Source organism: Trachinotus anak, unplaced genomic scaffold, assembly GCF_046630095.1.
Source record: "Trachinotus anak isolate AG129_WGS33_773 ecotype Australia unplaced genomic scaffold, CSIRO_AGI_Tana_v1 ptg000007l, whole genome shotgun sequence".
In the NCBI taxonomy this organism is placed as follows: Eukaryota; Metazoa; Chordata; class Actinopteri; order Carangiformes; family Carangidae; genus Trachinotus; species Trachinotus anak.
Genome location: NW_027273858.1, coordinates 21,004,217 through 21,030,623, shown reverse-complemented (window position 1 = coordinate 21,030,623; position 26,407 = coordinate 21,004,217). Strand labels below are relative to the sequence as shown.

The window sequence follows — 26,407 nt, the reverse complement described above, 5'->3', positions numbered from 1 at the left end:
AGGTTTCTTTAAACACCAGACCCAGGATACTCTGAGTGTTGCCCAACTTCCACGGACAGGATTAGCACACTGAGCCTCAGGAACATTTCAGCACAGTGAGACCTGAGGCCAAGTGTGAAAATACAGCTCTTAGCAGTGATCACACCGCCCTCTGTGATTAGACGGGGAGGAGGATCAAGTGTGGAAATCCACTGGAGATAAACTCATTACTAGTTAGTTTCACTTCTGAGACATTAACAAACTCATGACGACTGGAGGTACTTAGCAAATTTTATTCAATTAGGAAAAATTACACATCTGTAAATGTAATTAATTGAAACAAACTAAAACAATCACAAAACTTGACATAGATATGAGTGACTTACTATTCTGAATGTTCATCTCCCCCATCTCCTAATCCTCCAAAAGTATTATAAAGAGGATGCTAATTGCTATAGAGGAATTTAAACAGAGATCATAGCCTGATGCTTACACCACAGCACCAAACAACAATAACATTAATATCTAAACAGAACAGTCTGACTGTAGCAAACTCCTGAAAATTATTTGAATGCATCACGTACGGAACAATCTGCAGATGAGAAAAGTCTTTTATTCTCTCGCCACAGACAGAACTGTGAATAAAGATAATGAGAACAAGTCTACGGCTGCCAGCACATCCTTCTCCTTCATTTGTGCTCATGTTTTTCATGTTACAGCAGCGTGAATGTGAGGACTAAAGGTTCATGGACCACAGAAAAAAAAACAGACTGATTGTAAAGAGATTAATTGTGCTGCTGGACACAGAGGGGGTGGACTAAATAACAGCACCACCTGCTCGATTTAATGCATCCAATACAAATCCCTGTATTTAGAAACCTGCCTCTGTGAGGTGTTCCTCGCCCTCTGTGTGCTTTATGTGCAACAGCAGAAAATATTCAGCAGCTTCTCCTCAACTCAGAATAACAACCAGAACTTTAACAGAGGTAGAAGATAATCAGGACGAGGAGCCGAGGTTAGCGGCCACACCCGAAAGTCTTGTTCCACTCTTCATACAGCTCCAAGTCTTTTGCTGAGACACTGGGTCGCACTGTCTTCAGCGCCTCCTGGAAGTCACCATAGAGTATCGGTCGCACCTGATCTGCAGTGATGGTGGCGATGTCGCTGAGCTGGATGCTGCGGATGGGCCCCAGCGCCGCCTCTCGACACAGCTGAGTCATATCGGCGCCAGAGAAGCCCTCTGTAGCCATCACCACGCTCTCCAGCTCCTGCTCTCTCAGCTGGTTCTTCTCTCGAGACATGAGGTTAGTCACAATCTGCCGTCGGGCGGCTGCTTCGGGCAGGGGGATGTATAGCCTCTTTGCCAGGCGTCGCCGGGCAGCCTCGTCTATCTCCTGAGGCCGGTTGGTGGCACCCACCACCAGGATGCGGTCCTCAGCTGCGGTGGTTGCCCCATCCAGCTGGACCAAGAACTCTGTCTTTATCCTACGTGAGGAGTCGTGCTCCCCGTCTGTCCGCTGGGACAACAGTGAGTCAATTTCATCAATGAAGATGACAGCGGGCTGATGGCACCGGGCGATGGCGAACAGGGCTCGCACCATCTTTTCTCCTTCGCCCACCCACTTGGATGTGAGCGATGAGGCGCTGATGCTGAAGAAGGTGGCACCTGATTGACAGGCGATACATTTTCCTATCAGAGTTTTACCGGTTCCTGGAGGTCCGAACAGCAGGATGCCTTTGGGTGGACCACGGAGCCCAGTAAAGATGTCAGGTCGCAGCATGGGCCAAACCACAATCTCCTTTATGGTGGTCTTGGCAAACTCCAGTCCTGCTATGTCGTCCCAGGCCACAGGAGGCCCGTGGTCCATGATCTCACTCATGATCAGCTCAATTATCTTTGGCTCAAAGTTTTTCAGACGCTCATCCAGGATCTGAGGCTCCTGATTGGAGTTGCGGCTCGCCCCACCTTCCTCTTCCTCCTCCTCCTGTCGTGGCAAAGGCGACACAAATTTAGAAAACGCACCTCGAGGCCTGTTAGCACCCAGAGATTTTTTCATGGTTGCTGCCATCCCAGGGGTCTGGCCTCTCTGGGGCTGATGGGAATGTTTTTTCTGTTGGTCAACGATGAACTGCTCCCGAGCCGTTTTGAAGTTGCCTCCAGCTCGTGGGTCAGTGGCTGCTTGACCCCCGTGTGGCCCCCTGCCGACCTCCCCTCCATCTGGGTTGTAAAAATTCTTCCGTTTAGATGGATTGGAGGTGGGGAAGGAGGAGTGGTAGTTTTGTGTGCCACCTGCAGGCCCAGGGTTTCCCTGCGGAGGAGCTGAAGAAGGATAACTAAACTGTGACTGTGGTCGCGCTTGAGGTCGCGGGAATGTGTTTGAATTAACTGAGATCCCCTCTGAGCCTCTTGGCCTCGCTACAGAAATATTAGCAGCATTACTGGTGCTGTTGTTAATCTCTGTTTTAGACTGTGGTGGTCCTACAGGTTTCAACAATGCAGCCTCTGACCTGACTGCGGTGAAGGGAGCAGACGGGGGGCTGCTCTCCTGTCCCACAGATATGTTAACATCTGCTGGTGCCACAAGGGAGCCTCCTCCCCCTGTCTCTGCCTGAATCATCCTCTGCACGCAGGGCAGCTCCAGTATATTCTCCATGGTCAAGGACGACTCCCATTTGTCGCTGTAGTTCCTCTGACTGCGGGCCAGATGCAGTGCACTCTCTGCATAGTTGTTGAGCCCTGTGCGGGGGTCATCCGAGTCCAACACTGCGGCGTAGCGCTCCGAGTAGGTCCTGAGCAGGCTGGCCATGCCGGCCTGAGAGAGCTGGGAGCTTGCCCATGCATACTGAATGGAGAGGATGTGCGCCCGGTAGGCATCGGCCGTCTGTTCAGGTGTACAGTTGCCAGATGAAATGTCAAAGGACCTCCTCTGCCATTCGTCCAGGTGTGCGCCACTCATGCCTGGCCTGCTGCAGCCTGGTGAAGGAGCGGGGACAAAAGTTATTAAAAATACATGACCTCAGTAACAGCCAAGGCACACATCACCCCTGACCCATACACACACAAAAAGATTACATCTTGGAAGACATTACATGGCTGTTTTAAGAGGCTGTGCAATCTTCCTTGTGACGAATAAACTGAACATCTATGAGGAATAGGTGAAATCTTAGTTTAACTATACGAAACGAGGCTAAATTTGATTGATATGCAGCTGTAACAGAGACAAGTTCAGTAGCAGAGCTGCTGCAGTGTCCTTTCACTTTAAGTTATCATTGGTTCGACTGACAGGGAAGTTTAACTTTGGTCTATGGTCAGGACCCACTTATATTTATGTTTAGTGTTTACTGAACAACAACAACAACAAGTACAACAACAACAACAGGCCACAGCACTGAGTATGAGGGACGTCACTTACTATTAGTGATATCTTCTTATCTTTCTTGATATTATGCCAAAAAAAGATAGCTGCCACGCTACAAACACGTTGTTTACACACTTGTTTACTTGTTGACGTTAACAGCCTCCTCTCTGCCGCGGTTCAGCTGTTCCCGCCACCGGCTCCTCCTCAACAGTACGACTTCCTGTCACGTTCCCATTCGTTCTTCGAAAACCTAGATTCTTCTCTCCGCACCGGTTTCATTAAATGTAGAGACCCAGCCATAAACGGATCCGTCGTTATATTCATTGTACTGACAAATTACAACTTAAGGTAAAAAAATATGAGCACAATACATAAAACAGCTGAAGCAACTAACTTATTTGAAATAATCGGAACTGGACCCATAACTTGTCACAAGTAGGGAGTGCTTCATTTATCCTCCCGGTTCTCCCAGAGAACCATCACTGACTGTTAATGTGTTATTTTACTGATTTATACTCGACGAAAAGTTCTTGAGTATTTAACAGGTTAGAAACTAAATGAGAGTCTCTCCCAGAGGAAAAAGCTCTTTCTTAAGTTTAAAACTTATTTTTCAGGTTATAGTTTCAACACCGCTCGGGTCCTCACTGACAAATTGTAGTGAAGTCTACGATGCCATCTTGTGGACACAAAACGCCAAACAAATGTTATTATTAAATGGACGCATTCTGGGAAATGTAGTATTCCTGTTTTTTGAAATTCAGTAGGGCACTAAATTCTGACATAAATAATTTTTAAGCAATCATACTTGTCTATAAATTGTATTCAAAGTTGTGTTTATTTACTTTTATTGTAAATAAGGACCAGTTAAATAGCAACTATCCGTGAAATCGGTGTAGCTGTAAACTACACTAACCATAACCGGGGAGGTTTATGTTTGTGCTGTCGACGGTGGATGACAGCGGCCGCTAAGCTTCAAAGGATAAAGCACACGGCGCCGGTGGAAAAAGAGGCTGCGTTTGTGACACTGTGCAGCTAACAAGCTAGTTAAGAAGTGTTTTCCGATATTAATTATTTAGGTATTTGTCTTTGAGAAGGGACACCGGAAATATTTCCTGGGTAGCTGTCCACAGTGGTCCCAGTTCGTTAGCTGTAGCTAAACCGGAGACGGGATGTAAATTAATCCAGACGGGACCAGCCCCAGGAGCCGGCAGCAGCAGTCAGTCACACCCTTGTCTGGGACACCGGAGGAACCCTGTCTGCTGAGCAACATGAAATTGCTTTTCTTCACATGTTATGCTCTTTTATACAAATCCGTGTTAGCCTCAAAGTGCTGAATTGGAGTTTCAGAGCACCAGTGTAAGTTAACTGGGAAGTGTGGACTGGATATGACTGACTCATCATCATGGCACGGACAGAGGAGATAACCCTGCACAGTGTCTCTGCTGCAGTGCCAACCGGGCAGCCTCACAACTAGCTAGAGAGCTAAGTTATTAACACATCCAGTCGTTTGTATTATATTGTAACGCCTCGCAGTCAGTGGCATTATGAATACACCCATGTACACCTTTGTCACCCGTGACGACAACAGCACTGTTTATGCAGAAGTTTCCAAAATCCTCCTCTCAACTGGTAAATGGAAACGGCTGAAAAGAGACAATCCCAGATTCAACTTAATGCTTGGTGAACGGAACAGACTGCCCTTTGGACGTCTAGGTAAACTGTCGTTTTTTCCTTATTTCCTTTGATGCTGACAGCTGACAGAAAAGGTCTGTGTGATTGTGCTATATTTGGAGTCCACCCACTCAGGATGAGACAGCTGCTGTGACTGTGCAGGGATGCTCACCCCAGCATCCTGTGGAAAGATTGTGTCTTTTATCTAGAGAGCTTGAGTGATCACATGTGGGTATTTGGAAAGATTTTTGAATGACCTCACTTGTACTGTGCAGGTCATGAACCAGGACTGGTGCAGCTGGTGAATTACTACAGAGGAGCTGACAAGCTTTGCAGAAAGGCGTCCTTGGTCAAGTATGTATCTGCCTTGTTAAGAGAGAAATCTGTATGTTTTGTCTTCCCATAATTCATGTCAGTAATACACTTGCATGTAAATTATTTAAGGGGGATTACATTAGCTGACCATTTCCCTTCTCTTCCATCAGGCTAATAAAGACCAGCCCAGAGCTGTCCGACTCCTGTAACTGGTTCCCAGAATCCTACATCATCTATCCCACTAACCTCAACACCCCAGTTGCTCCAGCTACAAATGGCATTAGCCATCTGAAGAACAATCCCAAGACAGATGAGCGGGAAGTTTTTCTGGCCTCTTATCACTCTAAAAAAGAAAGTGGGGAGGGTACAGTGTGGATAGCCAAGTCTTCTGCTGGAGCTAAAGGTAAAATCTGTCATCCACATTTAATTGGCTTAAATCCAAGATAAAAAAAGCCTTAGTCAGCCATTTCCCTGCAGTGTCTTCATAGATTATATTGACTTGAATCAATGAGATTACTGATACTTTCTGAGCTGCTAGAGGCGATAATTTGAGGATGTGGTAGCTTAACGTATTTGTTTTAATTGCAACAGGTGCTGGTATTTTGATATCCCATGATGCTAATCAGCTGCTGGAGTACATTGATAATCAGGGACAGGTTCATGTCATCCAGAAGTACCTGGAGAAACCTTTACTTCTGGAGCCAGGACATCGCAAGTTTGACATCAGGTAAGTCCTTTGAGTTTAACACAAACCCACAGAAAACGTGTTAGTCTGTCTGGACCAACTGAGAACTGAGACTCTTATGGTTTATGTCATGCCAATGCTAGGAGCTGGGTGCTAGTGGACCATCATTACAACATCTATTTATACCGGGAGGGTGTGCTGCGGACGTCCTCGGAGCCCTACAACAGCTCTGACCTCCAGGACATGACCAGTCACCTGACCAACCACTGCATCCAGAAGGAGCACTCCCAGAACTATGGGCGATATGAGGAGGGGAACGAGATGTTCTTTGATGAGTTCAGGCTGTACCTGCTGAACACTCACAATGTCACCCTGGAGACCACCATATTACCTCAGATCAAGCAGATCATAAAGTATGTCCTTCTTGTTTTGCTAAGAATAGGATGCATAGTGTTTTTTAATTCATATACCGGTAACACAAAAAGTAAAATGTTAAATAAAATAGTATTTAATTCCCAACACTAACCAAATAGTTTAGTTTCTGTCACCTGTTCCGGAGGACAGCCTCTTCATATGTGCATGTTTCAACCTGAACGTCACATCTAATACTAGTTTGTTGAAACTGCATCAATCAGGCACTAATGGTCAACATGCAAACCGTCAAATGATTATATGGAATTAGAGCCACTTAAAGTACATTCAGACCCACACACACACACACAAAACCTTGTCTTACTATATTCATGAGGATCTGTCATTCACATACTGCATTCCCTAGTTCCTTAACCTAATTTTAACCATCACAACAAAACAAATCTTAACCCTAAAACAGCGGGTCTTCTGGTTTAGTGGTATAGTAAAATAAGGACATGCAAACACACACACACACACCGAAGTCTCTGCAGCAGGAAAGAAGCCTGCAGCTTTAAGACCAGCACTCAGTGATCTGAGCTCACAACCAGCGAGAAACATTACAAAGTGCAGCATATACACATACTGTGGTTATTATTTACATAATGTCATTTAGTCCATTACCCTCAGTTAATGACCTAATACCTGCAACACTAATGACTTCTGTCAGCCTCAGCTGTACGTTTTGTTTTTTACCTCCTAAACATTAACATGCTAGCGTTAGCATGGCAAGTACAAGTACACACTCACAGAGCCGTTAGCATGGCTGTGGATTCTTAGTCATTCGCTCAGCTACATTTTAAGGTTTAAACCTGCATGTCTGGGTCAAAGTCACATGATCACTGAAACGCCATGACTGTGTCCTCAGAAACTGCCGTTAAAGCTGCACCTGTAGTTTGGTCTGAACCCAGTTGCTGTGTCCTGGTATTTATCACCTAACTCCTGTGGAGGTCATTGTATCTGAGGTGGAACTTCAACCTGCTGCAGACACAGTTTAAGTTAATAGCATGTAGATTTATACAGTTCAAATCATTTTATTAATTTCTAAAATGTCAAATCTCCCACCATCGATGTTCCTTTGAAGGCACCACTATAAAAAAGTCCCAAAGTTATATAACTGTATCATTAAAATTAAACATAACTGATTATCCAACATCAATAAGTTACAGAAACAAATAATTTTACATGTGTCGACTAATTAATACTGAATATTTGACAGATTATTGATACTGCAGAAAGGAAGGAAAGTGGCAAATGTGATATGATATGATGATGTTTAAATATGCTGAACAATATAACGTAATGATGATGAAAATCAACTATCACAAGTGTAAGTACACATGTTCTGTTGAGATGAAGTTTTGAGATTTAAAAAACAAAACTTAATCAAGGAGACGTTTCCCAATCATTGTGATTGATTGATAGAAAAATTAATTATCAGTGTGGCCTCAGATTGTAAAGGATGACAAGTTCAGTAATCATGAACACAGTCTCACCGCGGTGTAATCAGTCCCTCATATTAATTAATTCTGCAACAATATGTAAATATGGGAACACGGTGCAGATCACAACACCAACAACACAGATAAAATGATGTTAATGATAATTCCTCTGCCACAGTGCATGCTGGGAATCCTTATTGTGCATTTCCTTTCAAAGAGCAGTAAAAGTCAGTGATGATACTAAATTCCTGAAACGCTCATTAATAAATTGCATCATGTGTTTGTGCACAGCATGAAGGTGTTTAGGTGTCAGATGGTTGAAATGATTTTGCTGTGTGGTTTCACAGGAGCTGTCTGACATGTATTGAGCCGGCAATCAGCACCAAGCACCTCTCCTACCAGAGCTTCCAGCTCTTTGGATTTGATTTCATGGTGGATGAGAGCTTCAAAGTGTGGCTCATTGAGATCAATGGAGCTCCAGCCTGTGCACAGTCAGTAACATTCAGCTCATCGTTCATGTTTAAGATGTTTCTCTCTCTGCATCTCCTGATCACATCGATTCCTCCAGGTTTTTTTTTTTTTTTGGCTTCTGTTTACAAAAATGAACTTTTATTTTATTTTACATGCTTCTGTTGTCCTCTCCTCCTCCAGGAAACTCTATCCGGAGCTGTGTCAAGGTATTGTGGACGTGGCCATTTCCAGTGTCTTCACCCTGAACAACAGCAGTGACTCCTCATCTGCTTCTTCTTCTCCTTATTCCTCCTCCCCGTCCTCCACCTTCACCACCAACTCCTGCTCCTCTCCCAAACTGAGGGCCCCTCTTCACGTGGGCCCGTTCACTCGACTGTAAGCTCACGCACAAATATTTACTCCATCTCATCCAAACTAGAAGCTTCCTCACGCTCTGTCTTCACTCCTAAACTACACTTGAGAAGTAGCACACGCCAGCAAGCCGAGCCTTCACCTGAACCTTGCCTGTCACGCCTGGGAGTAGTCTTTCCTCTTCTGGAAACCACTGGAGTGTAGGAACGATCTCTGCTCTCCTCATCATGAACGTGAGGATGCTGACGAACTGGTCAACAAACTGTGTGGGAGTTTCTGAATGAGGACAGAGGCCCTTCCATCTCAGCTCCACCACCACTGGTTTCTCCCCAAGCAGATAAACGGAGGTCTGAAGGATGCGGAGATGCTCCAAGTGAGACTGTAGTGCCTTACATTTCCAACCACGCTCCCTTAAAAGGACTGCCAGTTTAGCTTGCTCTGTTACCGTGACTTGTACTTGTTCTATAAGCCTTTGCACTGTTGCTCAATGCAGTCATGATCCGTCTACAAGAGTTAGCGTAAAACAGATTCCTTGATATTAGAAATGTTAGTGAATTTGTTGTTTTTCATCAGACACTTTTCTTATTTTTTATCACCTTTTTATAGCGTACCTGCAGCCATCAGTTTCCATTCATAGGAACGAGGAAGGCTAACAGCAGCCTACGAGTTAAAGGGCCGATATGATTTCACTTATGACTTTATTCTTATCACTAATATACTAACCCAATATGTCTGATGAGCTCAACAGTCAAGATGTCAAGGTTTGCCTTGAACAACAACATTCCTCGAACCCAACCACTACATATTATTTACACTGAGGGAAACGGGGCTCAAAACCCAAGTTTACATCTGTCCCAACAAGCTCTGCCCAAGTGTCCCTGACCTCTGACCTCTCTGTGGCAGAGAGGGGGAAAAAAACAAAATGACTCCCTTAAAGTGGGATCAGTGAAGTATTATTCTGTTCTCTACAAATTCTTCACAAAATTTAGTTCCTCTGATGTTTGTCATTAGAAGAGAGCATGTTTGTGCGACAGCATGTAGTAGTGTGCATCCTCATAAACAAGCACCTTCTGCCACAGTTTGTGAAGAGCTGCCCTAATGTCTGTGTTTGATCTCTGATTTATGAAAAGATAGACTCTAAGTGTAAAGTGTTGTCAATAAGTGTGTAGATTACGATTTTTGAACTGTCGAAATGAAAGTACAGTAGATTGTACAAAGTGTGTTACTGATTATTAAAATACAAAGTGTGTTAATTATTGCTAAAATCAAGACCCCATGAAATAAAACTGATTGACCCAATAAACATTTGTTTATATGAGAGCTGATGGAGACCAGAGACATATGACCCTACTTCCTGCTTCTTATTCTGGTCTTGGAAATACACTGTGTCAAAGAAAAGTCACATTATACAGACAAAGGTCTTCAGTAAGTCTCTGCTTCTTCTGACTTGGTTTTGTTTCATGGGGTCATTCAAATATTTTTGTTCTTCACTTTTATTTTCACTGAATCTGTTTGTGAATAGCTGAGACCTGAGGTGTAACTTATGTCAGATCTATTTTATGTCACAGGTTTTGTTTTTTTTTTTGTTTTTTTGTTTTTTTTAAGATATGAAACTTTTATTTAGCACGCTGAGTAGTTGAACTTCCACTGTTGTGTAACCAGGGGCTCATTTTAAACAGAACACGTCATTAGTCTTTCATATTGTGAGAATCCCTGCCCTTCCTCCCTTTTTAACCTCAGTTCAAATGTGTGAGGCTTTGCTCCCCATGCTTTGAGATATGTTAAGGGACACCATAAGAGCATTTATTTATGTTTTTAATCACTGTGTATTTGTGTTTACAAGATGACTCTGAAGAATGAGGGAGGTGTGAGTGGCTGAAGGTCAGAAATACGGGCAGGTTACACTGACAAAAAAAAACAACCTGGTTCCTTTAAAGAAACTGTGTTGTAAGATGAACACCAGTAACTAAGAACATACAGAGCCCTGCTGTAGCTGAAATGATGTTTGACAGTTTGGAAAGATAATGTAGAAAAGTAGAAAATGGACATTTAGGTCATGATTGTGTTGGTAATGTGTTACAATTGTTTGATTGCTGATTTTGGAAATTTCAAAGGCAAACTATCAGTATTTTTTTAATTGAATTTCTTGGGAAATGTCTTTACATCAAAGGGACGGGTGCCTTAGAGGGAATTGCATATTGATGATTAAAAAAAAAAAAAAAAAAAAAAAGCAATGGACCTCCAGCATTTCAATGCACCTTCATTTGTTTGTTTGTACTGAAGTGAATTTGCTTCATTCATTATTTGACCTCTTATGAATTCAATGATGTCTTCCCCTCTTATTCAGAGTTTCTTTGCACATCTGATTCATTTTGTCATGTTTTTTCTCATGTGTTATAATTTTCCTCATCTTTACCAAAGATCAGATTCCTGTGAAATGTTTTGTAGTTACTATAATCTGGACATTAGTATCGCATCAACTGGCCAACAGGATCTAAAAGCAAGTATCATATTCAGAGGGGTGTCTGTGCTGTGCTTTTGTTAGGTGATGTTTTATCCAAAATCCTGCATGAACATTTGTCTTTATCAGAAACAATATTGCTAGAATAAAAAAAATTACAATTATCCAGCGTCTGTCATGTGTGTATTTCTGAACATGTTCGACTTGATTCGACTAAATATATCCCAGAGATGATCCATCTTCTCATCTGACTCTTGGTAGGACACAAGAACAAGTGTATGTGACTGTGGCAGCTTCAATTGTAATCACATATTTATATATGTTAAAATAGTGTTTCCTTCACAAGAGTCCTCACTCAATTTTATGACCTTAGTCATAAACTCAGTTACAACACATAACTGGAGGCCAAGACTGCGCTGTGATTTCAGTTGTATTTACTTATATACCAATCACTGAGAGAAAGATAGGAGAGATAGACTATCAGTCTTTTTTTGCCTTTTTACAGTCGTAGTGAGAGGGAGACAGAGAATGACAAGCTGTAAAGGGCCACAGGCCGACCTCGAATGTGAGCCACAGGAGCCAAAACTAAGGCCACGGGATAGCACGCTATCAGGTGAGGTGCTGGAGTATCTGCTCTGAGAAAGACTGTGTTTCTTCTTTTGTCTCTCACACAGAGGACAGCCTCCTGGGACTCACAGTAGTTAAGCTTTTATTTACCTCCAACTCCAGAACATAACAGACTTTTATTAGAGGCAGGTTTTAGTGTCTAACTCCCTGTATTTGATATGTAGAATTGGTCAAGGCTGTTTGTCACTGATGACTTCTCTGTCTCCCTCCCTCTCTCCTGCTCTGTGTGCCTTATGTTAAGTTATTCCTCTGCCTCCTTTAGTAATAATGATACATGTAATGAAAGTAGTGTATTTGCTGTAATGGAGGCGAGGCTCAGTGTTATTGTGTATAAGCACTCCTCCGCTTCCCTGCAGTTCCCAAGCAGCCAGAGAATAGATAGATAGATAGATAGATAGATAGATAGATAGATAGATAGATAGATAGATAGATAGATAGATAATCCTCTTCCTCTCGCAACAATGTTTGATTTTGGGATATAATATCCCACAGAGGACTAGTGACGGCCCTGGTCTGGATCGCAGAATGGGGGATTGGCAATGCTGAAAAGCGCTGAGGCCCCCACCCAGGGTGGGGGTCTGAGCTGAGGACCCCACTTACTCACGGCTGGGGGGGTGGCAAGAGCACCAAGGGACGAGGCTCGTGCTGAAGTGCTTTCTCCCACCTACAGGCAGCTGTTGGTGGACGGAGGGTCGAGGGCTGCAGTCAAGAACTGATGGCTTCAGGGAGGCCATCTCCTGTAGGACATTCGATGATGTGGTTTGCATCAGCCGAGAGGAAAAAGTTAAAGCACCTCAAGAACCTGATTTCAAATCATTGCATTTCTCATGTCATTGAATATTTAGGCTCAAATAAGAAACAATCAAAGCTAAAGTTACACTAACTACAACTGTAGCAGATGTGTCATGAAGACACAAACAATTGAGAGGTGATCCCATTTTAATATTAATGTCAAATATTGAGCAGTTCTGCTGTTATTGTTTTATATAGAAAGAATAATTTTATGCTTCATCTGACACTTAATGATAACCATTGACTACTTCACTTAGTCACCTGGAGAAAGTTTAAGAACTTGTGTCTTACTCTGGTCTATAGACTATAACAGGGATTCAGCCTGAGCTGAATACAAGATAAACTATGGAAGTGTGAAAATGATGTAAATAAAAAGCAGGTCATGCACATTTATAGTTCTTCAGTGGCCTGAACAGAGAATACACTGCAAATCAACAACAGCAAAAACGTTTTTTTTTTTTTTTTACCATAAGGTGTCCGTCAGCAGCTCATGATTCATAACTGGCGAAGCGACTGGACGGAAGCAGAGGAGAAGCTCGCTATGCTGCGCGCTTTTACGCACGGTTCTCTCCCACGTTTTTTTTTAAATATCTGGATTCCGGTTCCAGACCACAGAGCCTAAACTGGATCAAAATACAAAAACAAATAAATGTTAAATAATAAAATGGGATGAGCTAAGTGACGGTGGCGATTAGTCTGCAACTACCAGACACGAAGGATGGAAAATGTGATCAGTCTGTCAGTGGCCGTTAACCAACTGTGTACAAGCACTGGGCACAGGTATTTCTTTTAGAACAGAGCATTATAAGGACTTGTGTGTTTATGTAGACAAAACTCTCAATGGTTTCAATAAGTTACAAAAAAATGAATTTAAATATGCATTGCTCATGCGTCATTACGCACAGTGAACCATGGGTCCACTGACAAAAGAATGCGCAGCCAACAACACAGCTCCTCCAAAAGGATCTTATAAACCTTTGAAATTATGTGCAGATCAGAGCAGCAGTTCGTAACCAAGCGGCCTCCAAGTGTTGGAGTTGCAAATCATGGGAAGTGTAGGAGACGGTGACATCTGGCACACATGCGCACACGTGTGGGCTATTTGCAGAACAAATCGCTTTTTTTCTCCTCCAAAAATAATTTAACAAAATTAAAACTCCGATACCAACGAGCTATCACCATGTCAGTTTTATCAAAGTACAAATGTGTCAACTACAGACTCTGTGATGACTGGACACAACAGTTCAGGCTGAAGAAAAACAGTCAGAGATCTTCCATTTGATCCCCCTCTTAACAACACTGATATTTTAGTGCATCTGGAAGGAAACCATGAAGGAAACCTGAGAATAAGTTAATTTAATGTGAAACGTTGAACTTCAAGAACCAAAACAAACATCTACATCCACCAACAGGCCCTGCTGTGTTGACCCCTGTACTTCCTGACGTCCTGACGCCCAAAGTTCCATCGTCTCCATGGTGAACAAGAAAAATAGATTTTTGGCATTTTATGAAATTTGGCCCAGTCGCCATCTTTTTTCAGTAATTTCGATGCACAATTTCGATCATTTGATGCCCTTAAACCAAAACAACTGTGTTTTCAAATCCATACACTAATTGTTAATGTATTCCACACATTTCCCGGGATATTTAAGAGACTCTGCCCATCAAATCACCATTTTACACGAAGAAATCGTCGAATAAATGTCTGTTTTCACCAAATCTGTGTTTTTCCATCAGACCTAATGACGAGGAGCAACTGTCCACCTTTACATTTAAAAAGCTGCTCTGATAACACGGCTTTGAATCGTTTTAAGGTGATGAATCAACAAGTCAGTCATAAGTAAAACGATCATAATAATACAGAATACATGTAAAAGTTGTCTTACCTGCATGGATGTCGTCCACTTCAGGGTCGACTCCTCCCTCCAGGTGTTCCTCAGGGGCAGTGGTCCGCTGTGTTTTCCTCAGTAGTTCAGTGATGCACTAGTTTGGTTTTCCAACAAAACGCTTTTCGGTCGTTTCTTTCCAGGGCTTCACTTCTCAAAGAGTTCGCTTTCTCAGCTTTGGTCTGCAACAGATCAACTCGTGTCCAACTCCAGATGCAAAGTGAAGAACTCAGGTGAGGTGCTGCTCTTATATACCCTCGGTTCAGCCGTCATCACCGCCTTTTAGTGACGCACAGGACGACATCATGTAGAAGATCTAATTTTTTTCTTTTTTTTATTCAATTATTTTTTTCAACTTCATTTATAGGCTTTTTTTATTTCTCAATTATTATTTTAAGTATTAACTCTGATCAATCACCAAACACATAAATGAAAGACAAAGACTGAGCTGTGATTTCAGCTGTATTTCCTTATAAAATGATCCCTCATAGAGAAGGTTAGGAGAGATAGAATATCTTCCTTTTTTAAGTTTTTTTTCAGGCTTTTGCTTTTATTAAGGTCATAACAAGAGAAGACACTGAGAGAGAGACAGAATGTCACAGCAAAGCGTTTCAGGCTGGACACGTATCTGGGCCGCTGTCTAACTCCCTCTGTTTGGTATAAAGGTCAAAGACGTTTGAGGCACAATTTTGTTACAGGAGTAACAGACAGGAAGGAGAAAGGTGAAGACGTCCAGGCAGAGATGCGGGAGAGAGACTTTCAACATGGGAAAGACAGGCAGCGCAAAATCATGAGACAAGACAGAGCCCGAATGTATGAGAGATTTTCTTCTACTACTGTCATGAAAATGTTTTAGTCTGGTCCATACTGTTGTGGTTCGTGTAGTGCTTCACTGAATCACTGAGTTCGGGATGTTTTTTGCAGGTACACATCTGCTGTCTCGAGGGCCCATGTGAGAAACATCATCACTGATATTGGTATGCATGCACACAGATATACACACTCATAATGATCTTGTTCTTACTATTTCCTCCTCTACAGTAACTCCCCAGTTCTGATACTATCCCTGACATGATTTGCGCCCTCATGAGGTCCAGGATTGCTACAATATCCTGAAGATATACAGCTTCTCTAATTACAGGCTGAAATTGTTCAAGGGAAAGAGACTTCCCTTAACTGATTGAAATGTCATTGATAGGAGAGATGTGATCAGAACATCCATTTTGCTGCATTTCACTCAGATACCATTTGCATGCTGATCTTTTTTAACAGAGAAAGATCAGTGTAAAGCTTTTGCAGTCATGGTTTAACCTCTTGGGGGTCCACTGCCAGGCGCCAACTGGCCCGACCCCATCTCTGGACCTCTGTGAATGTTGCTCCACCAACAAGCTGCAGCTGTCACCTCCAGCTGCAAACTGAGGCAGACAGCTGCAGTCCCAGCCACGCCCCTCAGCCTCTACCAACCAGCCTCAAATGCTACTTGCAGATTCTGACACACACCTACAGCTCCACCCTCCACCCACGCTCTTTGGTAGACAGCCTTTGCCCTTTTACTCCAGACTTCAGATCCGCACTGTGGCTCCAGCTTTCATTCGCAGGCGACAAACATCTAGGTGCAATTTTAAAACTGTGCAATTATCTCATATACTGTTGCATTTATATTCATATTGTATATTTGTACATCATAATAGAAGGACAGCTTTTAATTTTTAAATTTAAAAATTTTTTTTTTACCTCTTAAGTTATGCAGCGTGTCATCATTACCCACCCTCCTCCAAGCTACAGCTGCAGATCAGTGTCAGTCATTGTTCTATAAAACCATATGAAAGAAATCAGCACTGGCATATTTTGGATTTGCATCCACCTGGAACAATAGTAATCAGAAAGTAAATGGAACAAAAGCTCACTGGAGATCTGGATATAGAATTAAATAACTTCCACCACAGGATGGCAGCAACACAATAATAAGATGTGACCCGCCACAAAACCTCAGAGTGGAGGAGAAGAAGAAGAAGCAGCAGCAGAAGAAGACCGGGTCTACTTCCTGTGTCACCATGCACATGTGGTAAACAAGCGTATGTATCCCTGCCAGTGCGAGCATGGAGTACTCAACAAAGTGGAGTAATTTACCAAAAGCTCCGAGTCTAAAGAACCTGACACAGGGAGGGTTTGGCGTCCTGAAGGAGGCTCAACATGCTGCCGTTCAGGATTTGACTAAAGCCCACATCGAGTCGTTTGACCAGGCCGTCACTGACGGACTCAGCCGCGTTGTGCAGGTCTGTTGAACTTTCAAACTCACTCATTAAAGTTAGCAAACCGATATTTTGAGAAATATACGAAACTATGTATTAATTAAGCTTTTTATGAAGCTGAGAAGTTTTGTCTTTAAAGCTGTTAACGTAAAGTGAAATCACACCGAGAAAAAAAATTAAATTAAATACAAGATAACGTTAGTTTTGAAGCCTAATGTACGAAAGACATGATTTTTAGCCGAGTTTGCTAAAGTTTGTGTCCAGTAGTTATCAAATTATGTTTATGTATCTTCTCTTTGAAAAACTAACACATAATAACCTTATAGGAGACTCTGTACATAGCTTATCCACAGCTATTACAACTCAATAACCTCAGAAGACTTTAAAATAAAAAGCTGCAGTGTGCTAGGTTAACGGCACTAGCTTCACTGGAAACACCAGTTAGCTTGTTCCTCTAAACTGTGCCCTGCTCATTGCTTCAGTGTGACCCCGGTGTAATGTTGCTTTAGGTGACTTTCTGTCTGCAACATGTTCACTGTTCTGAGGTGTAACCTGTCTTCCTCAGGCCATCCCTCCCTTGGAGTTCACCATAAAAAATGACAGGATCAGCCTTTCGTTTGTTGAAGCCACCATCTACAACCCAGTGGTCGCCAAAGGGAACGTCTGCAGGGAAATGAGGGTGTTTCCTGCAGAGTGCAGGGGCAGAAGATGCTCATATAAAGGAAAACTGGTGGTAAGACTGAGATTCATTTTTACTGTCTGTGTAATGTGCATTTCACTGATGACCTGACTTTAACTGTGGTGCACGTCGGGTGGCTGTGGCTCAGGATGCAGAGTCGGTCATCTATACCTGAAAGTCAGCGGTTTGATTCCTGGCGCCTGCAGTCCACATGTCAAACTCTTCTTGGATACTGAACCTTGATGTGTCATTGCTGAATTTAAAAGAGCACTGTATGAGGGAATGGGTGAATGAGGGTTGCTGTGTAAAATACTTTGAGTGGTTGACAAGACTAGAAATGCGCTATACAAGCACAGTCCAATTATCAATTACAAGTACACTACCAGCCGGTTCAGCCCAGACAAGTGGTAAACTACGTGAAATGTCAGTTATGGATCCAGACAACATGTGAGAGACAAAATAAGAGATTTACTGGTCTTTCATTTATCATCTCATCTTTTTATCATCTCAGGCAGATGTCAGCTGGTCAATCAATGGAGTTCCCAAAGGCATCATCAAACAGTCCCTGGGCCAGGTGCCAATCATGGTCAAGTCCAAGCTGTGTAACCTCCATGGTATGTCCCCTAAGCAGCTCGTTGAACACCATGAAGAAGCAGAGGTAAGACATGCATTTGTAAGATTTGAAAGAGAAACAGAAACACATTATCTGAATCCATTTTTCTTAGACTTCCTGTTAAATATTTACAGGAAATGGGAGGTTACTTCATTGTCAATGGAATTGAGAAGGTTATCCGAATGTTGATCATGCCGAGGAGGAACTATCCTATTGCCATGGCAAGACCTAAGTGGAAGAGTAGGGGCCAGGGATACACTCAGTATGGTAAGTATCACCTTTCAGGTAATGTGCAGAAACACAGTGAAAGTGGCACTGTAATAAACATCTGGGCTCACCAAGCAAAGCTGCATATGGATGCAGTGGATGTCATCATCTTTTTCTTCTCACAGGCATCTCTATGCATTGTGTGAAGGAGGAGCACACAGCCATCAACATGAACCTACATTATCTGGAAAACGGGACTGTGATGTTGAACTTCATCTACCAGAAAGAGCTCTTCTTCCTCCCACTAGGCTTTGCACTCAAGGTAGTAATCAGGGTTCATGTACAAACAGGTCTCACAGAAACCACAGAATATTTATAGTAAAATATAATTTCTGAGGAAAATGTGGTGGGAATGCTGACTCCTGGAAAATGTGACACTGAACTGCATAGCTGGCTACAAAAAATATGTTTTTTAAAATTGACTATTGACTAGAATCTATATCATCACAATCACCATCTTGTATTTTAGTTTACATCGTGAAAATCTTTTGAAATTCAATCTTAATTACAGAGTAAAAGCAATTGTGTGTGGTTCTATGTATCACACAAATTACTGCAATTTAACTACAATTTAACATAATGTCCTCCGAAATAATCTAAACATGGAGTCAGCGAAACACCAACTGAAATTAGCTGCTGAATGCTTCCTGGCTGAAACTGTACTAAAATATATTTCCAGTGAAAATGGTTGAAATGTGTGTAAATCCATGTGTGACAGAGATGCCAGTCAAGTGTTTGACAAACACCACAGACATCAGAGAAGTCGTCGAATCAGCTGTTTGTTCCCAGCTGCACTCAGAGGTTGCCATGGTGATTTCAGTTGCTTAGTTTCTACTGAGTGAGACATGGATTCAGCTGAGAGACATCTCTGGACCCAAGGGTTACCACTAAAAAAGACTGTAATTCATATATTATATTAAATATTCCTGTGTTATGTTATGAGAGAGGAGACTCTGTTGAATTCAATGATATAAAATATTTGTTTCTGATGTCAAAAAGGTGGCGCGCTGGGTGATTTTTAAAAAAGTCCCTCTTCCTATTTTCCTCTTGATTTCCTGGTCTCAGTTAACAGTGGAGTCAGTGTCAGGACACTTTTGCCACTTTGAAGCTCAGTTAAAATTCTGTGAGTCACTGTGTTTTGATAGATGCATTGTGGGGAAAAAGATAAAGTTGCCTATGTTCTGGGGCGACCCGATCCAAGTGGTTAGGGCGTGTACCACATGAGCAATTGCTCTTAGCAGGCGAGTTGCCCGTTCGATTCCCGACTGGCCCGATTCTTTTCTGCATGTCATTCCCACTCTCTCTGCCCCTGTCTTGTCACTCTCTACTGTCCTATCAAATGATAAAGGAAAAATGTCTTTAAAAATTAGCCTACGTTCTGGCAAAAAAATTAATTAACAGAATTCAGAACAGTTTAACACCTTCTCCCACTCTATGGAGAAAAATTGCAGATAAAACGTTGACATCGCCAGAAAAAATTTGGAAGCAAAAAGTTTGGAGGTCAGAAAAACATATAGTGGGATTACTTACACAGTAATCTCACCAAATATATGGTAGAAACTCCTCTGGTTCTGTATGATTTATAAATACACACCATTTATTTTGCGCTGTTCTCCAGGCCTTTGTGGACTTCACAGACTTCCAGATCTTCCAGGAACTGATCAAAGGCCGCGAAGACAATTCCTTCTACAAGAGCTGTGTATCAGAGATGCTGCGCATTGTCACGGAGGAGGGCTGCACCACCCGCAGCAAGGTGCTCAATTACCTGGGAGAGCGCTTCAGGGTTAAAATGAACCTTCCTGAGTGGTACACAAACGAGCAGTGTGCCAACTTCCTGCTGGAGTGAGTTTTTATGACGGAAGGATGTGAAATCTACAACCTCCCTGAAACAACACACAAATGTGGTATTTTATGGTACGTTTACTAAAACCGTTTGTGTTCTGTTTTGATCAGCGAATGCATCTGTATCCACCTGAAGTCAGATATGGAGAAGTTCTACCTGCTGTGTCTGATGACAAGGAAGCTTTTCACGTTTGCCAAGCAGGAGTGCATGGAGGAGAACCCCGACAGCATTATGTGTCAGGAAGTGCTCACTCCCGGTCAGCTCTACCTCATGTTTCTGAAGGCAAGTTTTTCTTCAGTCAGTCATTTGAATGAGCGCTGAACAGTCTTTTTAGCCTCTGTTGCTCAACAGAAGGAAGAATGGTGAGATTTAAAAGACAGAAATATACAACAGCTATTAAAGCAAAGTCAGCATGTCTCTTTCTTTACTGAGGACTTGTATCTCAGCTGTATGTTGAATTAAAACAACACATGATTAAACATCTGAAATTTACTTTGGGTACAGCAACTTAATTTTTTTCTTATAAATCTTAAGTTGTTCGTGATTTAACCTCTTAAATATCTCCACAGGAGAGGTTGGCTGCCTGGTTGGTGACGGTGAAGCTGTCCTTTGACAAGAAAGGCAGCAGACTGAGTGGAGGATGGAGCGCTGAAAACATGATGAAGATGTTCAACATGGGCAGTGATGTGACCAAACCCTTTGAATATCTTCTGGCCACTGGGAACCTCAACTCCAAGACAGGTATGGCCACATGTGTTGCGTATGAGATCTTGCTATGGTATGAAAAAGTAGCCCATCTGTTGAATAAATATTGTTTTCCCCTCTGACCTCAGGTCTCGGCATGCTGCAGAACACAGGCCTGTGTGTCGTGGCTGACAAGCTCAACTTCATCCGCTACCTGTCCCACTTCCGCTGTGTGCATAGAGGAGCAGCGTTCGCCAAGATGAGGACCACTTCGGTTCGTAAGCTGCTGCCTGAGTCCTGGGGCTTCCTGTGTCCCGTCCACACTCCGGACGGAGAGCCCTGTGGCCTTATGAACCACATGACAGCCAGCTGTGAGATCGTGGCACCGACCTTGCCCACCACATCCCTGCCTGCTCTGCTCTGTTCCCTTGGTGAGTTCTTATTTCAATCAAGCTGTGAGGCACAAATACATCAATCTGTTTTCAAAGCGTCTCAGTAGAGTTGCATTGAACAAAATCTTTTCTCTCTCCGGTGTCTAAGGTGTTACTCCAGTGGATGGATCTCCTGGTCAGCCCTATTCAGACTGCTACCCTGTGGTCCTGGATGGGGCTGTTGTCGGCTGGTTGGAGGCTGAATTAGCCCCAGTTGTGGTCGACTCACTGCGCAGGTTCAAGGTATGATGGTAAAATATCAAATGGCTGTACTGTGCAATTTGTGTGAGTGCAGAAAGCTGACATTTAAATCAAATACCTTCAGGTGCTGAGAGAAAAGAAGATCCCTCCCTGGACTGAGATTGTTCTGGTTCCCAAAACGGGCAAGGCCAGCTTGTACCCAGGCCTGTTCCTCTTCACTACACCCTGTCGTATGATGCGGCCTGTACGCAATTTAGCTCTTGGAAAGGAAGAGTTAATTGGGACTTTTGAACAAGTAGGTGTAAACTACAAATTAAAAAAGTTGATATGGTATTTCTCAGACCTTTATCTGAACAACACAACTGAATTTATTTAATCATCTTTTTCTCTCTTGCTGCAGCTTTACGTCAATGTGGGCATCTTAGAGAATGAGATCGAGCCAGGAGTGACCACACACCAGGAGCTTTTCCCTCACAGTATGCTGAGCGTGGTGGCTAACTTCATCCCCTACTCAGACCACAACCAGAGTCCCAGGAACATGTACCAGTGTCAGATGGGTAAGTCTGAGACCACCATTCGTGGCCCCACACTGTATTCCATTGTCAGAGATTAAAACGTTGTCATTGCAGGTAAGCAGACGATGGGTTTCCCTCTGCACTCCTTCATGGATCGCTCAGATAACAAGCTGTACCGGCTCCAGACCCCACAGAGCCCCCTGGTCAGGCCCTTTATGTACGACCACTACAACCTGGACAACTACCCCAGCGGCACAAACGCCATTGTGGCCGTCATATCCTACACAGGGTATGACATGGAAGATGCAATGGTAAATAAAACACAACAATTACAGTAACACCCCCCCCCCCCCCAAATGTAATACTTAATTAAAACACTGAAAAACGAATGAATGTTTAACTGCGGTAAAATCCTGACACATGTATCACACCCTTCTTAGATTGTGAACAAGTCATCATGGGAGAGGGGCTTTGCCCATGGAAGTATCTACAAGACTGAGCTGGTGGATCTGGCAGATAAGGTGAAGGGAGAAGACAGTGTGGTGTTTGGGACCAAGTCAGGCGAGGCGCATGTAAAACTGGACTCTGATGGACTACCTCACATTGGATCAACACTTCAGTATGGAGACCCTTTCTACAGCTATATCAACCTCAACACTGGCCAGACCTTCATCAGCTACTACAAGTAAGTGTCAACATCAGCTCAGGTAGTGCCACCTTTCAATCATGAAATAACTACTTTACTTTGAGAATTATTTACATATTCAGGCAAACAAATTCTTCAACATTATTCAGTAATTAAATTCTCACTTTTTAAAATACAATCATCGATTTGTTCCATCATTATCTTTTCCAGGAGCCAAGAGGCCTGTGTAGTCGACAACATAAAGATCTGCAGCAATGACACTGGCTCGGGCCATTTTAAACGGATCTGCATCACTGTACGAATACCACGAAACCCCACCATTGGTGACAAGTTTGCCAGTCGCCACGGTCAGAAGGGCATCCTGAGCCGCCTGTGGCCGGCTGAGGACATGCCCTTCACAGAGAGCGGCATGACTCCTGACATTCTGTTCAACCCCCACGGCTTCCCCTCCCGCATGACCATCGGGATGCTGATTGAGAGCATGGCCGGCAAGTCCGGCGCCCTGCACGGCCTGAGCCATGACGCCACACCCTTCACCTTCTCCGAGGAGAACTCTGCACTGGAGTACTTTGGTGAAATGCTCCGGGCTGGTGGCTACAACTACTACGGCACGGAGCGGCTCTACAGTGGAGTGAGCGGTCAGGAGCTGGAGGCAGACATCTTCATCGGAGTTGTCTACTACCAGCGGCTGCGTCACATGGTCTCTGACAAGTTTCAGGTGAGGACCACGGGAGCACGAGACAAGGTGACCAATCAGCCAGTGGGAGGGAGGAACATCCAGGGAGGCATTCGTTTTGGAGAGATGGAGCGTGACGCCCTGCTGGCGCACGGCTCCTCCTTCCTGCTTCACGATCGCCTCTTCAACTGCTCGGACCGGTCAGTGGCTCAGGTGTGTGTTGACTGTGGCAGCCTCCTGTCCCCTCTGTTAGAGAAACCACCACCCTACTGGTCGGCCATGCGCCACCGAAAGACTGTGTGCACACTTTGTGGCAAGAGTGACTCTATTGACTCTGTGTCTGTCCCTTATGTCTTCCGCTACTTTGTGGCTGAGCTCGCAGCAATGAACATCAAAGTCAAATTAGATGTTAAGTGAGGATACATGATGAGGTACAAATCAGAACTATGGGTCTCACTAAACTGCTCTGTGTGTGTTAAAATGGGTTCAGTATAGCTGCGTGAATTAATTGTGCCACATGAGACAAATATACTGTACAGCCAGGATGTGTGTAAGTACCAGCTTTGTCAAAAGTATTTTATTAGAAAGAGAAAATTACCAAGTAGCAGCAGCAGCATATGATGGAATGAATGAAGTGACATGTTCTGTTGAGGTGTGTAAAAATAACCCAAAGGTCTTTTGTACAGTCATTCTGAGTGTTGAATAAAGACAATGTGCTGAACCACTGTTCTGCTCTTATTGATTCTTATCCTGCTACACTGTGTGTGAACAGTTTTAAAAGTACCAACTCTGTATATTTATATATTACATTATTAGGTTGTTGATCCATAAGTAGCAAGTTTCCCTGAAATGTTGTGGAGTTAAAGTGTAAAGAAGAAAATGGAAATGCTTAAGTAAATGTACGTAATTCGTTTCAACCGCTGTGTGAATAACTAGTTGATACCAGAGTGCCCACACCTGTGCTGACCTGATTTTACTACGGACTTCATGTAGTGTTCAGTTGTGTTTTATATCTGTATAACATTCAGAGTAGAATGCTGAAAACAAGAAAACAGTACCCATGTTAAAAGAAGTTCAGTTCAGATCATGACATTCATCTTTAAACAAATGCATAATTAACATTTTTCACAAAATCCCACTTGAAGTGACGTCGCACATGGTTTTAGTCGGTTGTCCTTATTCCAGCTGTGCCAGAACATGTGGCAGGTCCAACACAGTGGGGATAGTGTAGTCTGGTTTCACTGATCCATCTGGCACAGCACCTCCTGCACTGCTGATCCAGACTGTAGCTCGTACTCTGGCATTATAACCCCCCTGAATGTCTGTGTCCAGAGAGTCTCCAACCATGATGCAGTCCTGGGCCTCCACCCCCAGCATGTCGAAACACAACTTGAAGATGGAGAGGAATGGTTTCTGCTCTGCATGTTCTCCCCCAACCACAATGGCATCAAAGAACTCCTCACAACTGACCGCCTCCACTTTTTCTCTCTGGGTCTGAGTTTCCCCATTGGTCAGCAACAGCAGCTTGTATCTGCTGCGCAGTTGTTTCAGGAGGTCGCATATTTGAGGGGACAGGCTGAGAACCTCCAGACGACTGTTTTTCCACAGGTAGTAGCACTGACCTGCCAGCGAGAGAGAGGAACTACTGCCCACGGTCTCCTGGATGCTCTCCTCCCAGTGACCCACTCGAACATCGTCTATGGATCTGCCTGCTGCAGGGTCAAAACTCTCACGGAAAAGCTTCTGCTTGAACTTGTCACAGATGCTGCTGATGGTGTTGTCATCGATGTCCAACGTGGTCCTCAAGAGTTCACTGGTCTGCAAGTCACACACAACAGATAACCATATAAAATTAAAACCTTAAGTCCATATGAGAAACAAACAACAAGCAGGTCAGTCTGGGTGTTTGTAGGCACCATTAAAGACTCTTATTTTGGTGGATGTGGGGATTTAGCAACTTGTTTATGTGTGTAAATCTATATTTTTGGTTAAAATAAAGCAAATTTCAGTGTGACAGATGCTGTTAACGAAAACAGTCACATATTTAATTAAAGGATAAAATGAACAATGTATACTGTACATGAGCCTAAATGCCTATTTTCTTCAAATCTTTGCTAGCAAGTTTTGTTCATATTGTAGTTGGTCAGAACTCTCCTAGGAATTATCTATCACTGAACTCCATGTACTAATGTGAGTGAGTCAGTAACATGTACTTAAGGTATCAGAGGTACAAACATGGCTGGGACACCTGAACAGAGTGGAGCTGTAATAAGTTAGTTACTGAGTAACACCTGTGCTTTTCCTGCTCTCGCTCATCCAAATGTCTGCCATGAAAACACAAACACACACAATGAGAGGAGATGTGATTTCCTATGCACTTCTGTATACATTTTTAAAAAATGTGTGTAAGTTGGGGACTTCAGTAAAAGAACCTTAAAGGTTGTACTGAAGTGCAGTAAATGACAACAGTAACACGCCTTTGTAAAAACAAAGAACTGTAGTTTCGAATGAGCGAATAAACTGACAGCGGCTAAATAAGAGGGGGTGTATGCCCCCCTCCACTGAACCACAGGCTGACGTTACAAATATGGAGGCTAACTCTGAACACTACGTGAGGAATATCTATATTTATCACCTTTTGTATCGCCACTCCACCTGCCCGACTCGTTTCAATGAGTGTGTTGTCCAAATCCAACAATATTGCCTTCACTGGTTTTCCGTCCATGGCGGAAGAAGCACACTGCCACTGCACGGTCGCACCAAAACACCGGCGCTTCAAATGCGGATGCACTACCGGGTAAACTGCATGTTGGGAGTTGAAGTTCTCATAAATGTTCAGCGCTTGCAAGTTTTATCCTCTAGAGGTCGCCAGTAAATAAGAATACAGTGATATTTCTGTCAGCAGTTGATAAGATCACCAGCGAGCTCTCCCCACTCAGTTATAATAAATCAATCAGAATAATTAGATTCAAGCCTTTTGTGTGTCATGTAAAGAGCATGTGAATGCAGCAGAGAGACTTTTAAAACCACACATAAATTAGTAAAAGATAGTCTACTATATATGTGAAAAATATTTACTATTAAGTACTAATTAATATGCTAATAATTATTACAAAAATAATTCATACTAAAATACTGAAAGTTTTATAA

General features: G+C 43.1%; 4 protein-coding genes across 6 annotated transcripts; 2 read left to right on the top strand and 2 right to left on the bottom strand.

Moving 5' to 3' along the window:
* Positions 1–255: 255 nt before the first annotated feature.
* fignl1 (fidgetin-like 1) lies at positions 256–14,771 on the bottom strand. 3 transcript variants are annotated; one of them, XM_071481339.1, is made up of 2 exons: positions 14,451–14,771; positions 256–2,953 (listed from the first exon to the last, which is right to left on the bottom strand). In XM_071481339.1, the coding sequence occupies exon 2, from the start codon at positions 2,934–2,936 to the stop codon at positions 996–998; it is 1,941 nt and encodes a 646-aa protein (XP_071337440.1). In that variant the 5' UTR covers positions 2,937–2,953; positions 14,451–14,771; the 3' UTR covers positions 256–995. The 3 variants fall into 3 exon arrangements, with proteins under 3 accessions (XP_071337440.1, XP_071337439.1, XP_071337441.1); XM_071481338.1 differs by lacking the exon at positions 14,451–14,771 and adding an exon at positions 3,393–3,694; XM_071481340.1 differs by lacking the exon at positions 14,451–14,771 and adding an exon at positions 3,474–3,694.
* ttl (tubulin tyrosine ligase) lies at positions 4,290–11,309 on the top strand. The gene is made up of 7 exons (XM_071481341.1): positions 4,290–5,051; positions 5,285–5,363; positions 5,495–5,727; positions 5,916–6,051; positions 6,153–6,422; positions 8,210–8,353; positions 8,514–11,309. The coding sequence occupies exons 1-7, from the start codon at positions 4,883–4,885 to the stop codon at positions 8,710–8,712; spliced, it is 1,230 nt and encodes a 409-aa protein (XP_071337442.1). The 5' UTR covers positions 4,290–4,882; the 3' UTR covers positions 8,713–11,309.
* Positions 14,772–16,218: 1,447 nt separating the features above from the next.
* polr1b (RNA polymerase I subunit B) lies at positions 16,219–23,978 on the top strand. Its single transcript, XM_071481337.1, has 15 exons — positions 16,219–16,726; positions 17,268–17,435; positions 17,893–18,039; positions 18,129–18,261; positions 18,387–18,523; positions 19,880–20,103; positions 20,215–20,386; positions 20,674–20,845; positions 20,938–21,219; positions 21,329–21,462; positions 21,545–21,715; positions 21,821–21,977; positions 22,050–22,246; positions 22,376–22,620; positions 22,792–23,978. The coding sequence occupies exons 1-15, from the start codon at positions 16,550–16,552 to the stop codon at positions 23,672–23,674; spliced, it is 3,399 nt and encodes a 1,132-aa protein (XP_071337438.1). The 5' UTR covers positions 16,219–16,549; the 3' UTR covers positions 23,675–23,978.
* On the bottom strand, positions 23,805–26,050 carry nanp (N-acetylneuraminic acid phosphatase). Its single transcript, XM_071481342.1, has 2 exons — positions 25,893–26,050; positions 23,805–25,075 (listed from the first exon to the last, which is right to left on the bottom strand). Exons 1-2 carry the CDS (start codon positions 25,980–25,982, stop codon positions 24,434–24,436), a joined length of 732 nt encoding a protein of 243 aa, XP_071337443.1. The 5' UTR covers positions 25,983–26,050; the 3' UTR covers positions 23,805–24,433.
* Positions 26,051–26,407: the final 357 nt, after the last annotated feature.

Excerpts from the sequence above, each read along its gene's own strand:
- ttl (XM_071481341.1), top strand. The coding sequence starts at position 4,883 with ATGAATACACCCATGTACACCTTTGTCACCCGTGACGACAACAGCACT. Across the intron at positions 5,052-5,284 it reads ACTGCCCTTTGGACGTCTAG|GTCATGAACCAGGACTGGTG; the intron begins GTAAACTGTCGT and ends TGTACTGTGCAG. Across the intron at positions 6,052-6,152 it reads CATCGCAAGTTTGACATCAG|GAGCTGGGTGCTAGTGGACC; the intron begins GTAAGTCCTTTG and ends TGCCAATGCTAG.
- polr1b (XM_071481337.1), top strand. The coding sequence starts at position 16,550 with ATGGAGTACTCAACAAAGTGGAGTAATTTACCAAAAGCTCCGAGTCTA. Across the intron at positions 20,846-20,937 it reads GAACCTCAACTCCAAGACAG|GTCTCGGCATGCTGCAGAAC; the intron begins GTATGGCCACAT and ends CTCTGACCTCAG. Across the intron at positions 21,220-21,328 it reads TGCTCTGCTCTGTTCCCTTG|GTGTTACTCCAGTGGATGGA; the intron begins GTGAGTTCTTAT and ends CCGGTGTCTAAG.
- fignl1 (XM_071481339.1), bottom strand. The coding sequence starts at position 2,936 with ATGAGTGGCGCACACCTGGACGAATGGCAGAGGAGGTCCTTTGACATT.
- nanp (XM_071481342.1), bottom strand. The coding sequence starts at position 25,982 with ATGGACGGAAAACCAGTGAAGGCAATATTGTTGGATTTGGACAACACA. Across the intron at positions 25,076-25,892 it reads GTGGAGTGGCGATACAAAAG|ACCAGTGAACTCTTGAGGAC; the intron begins GTGATAAATATA and ends TGTGACTTGCAG.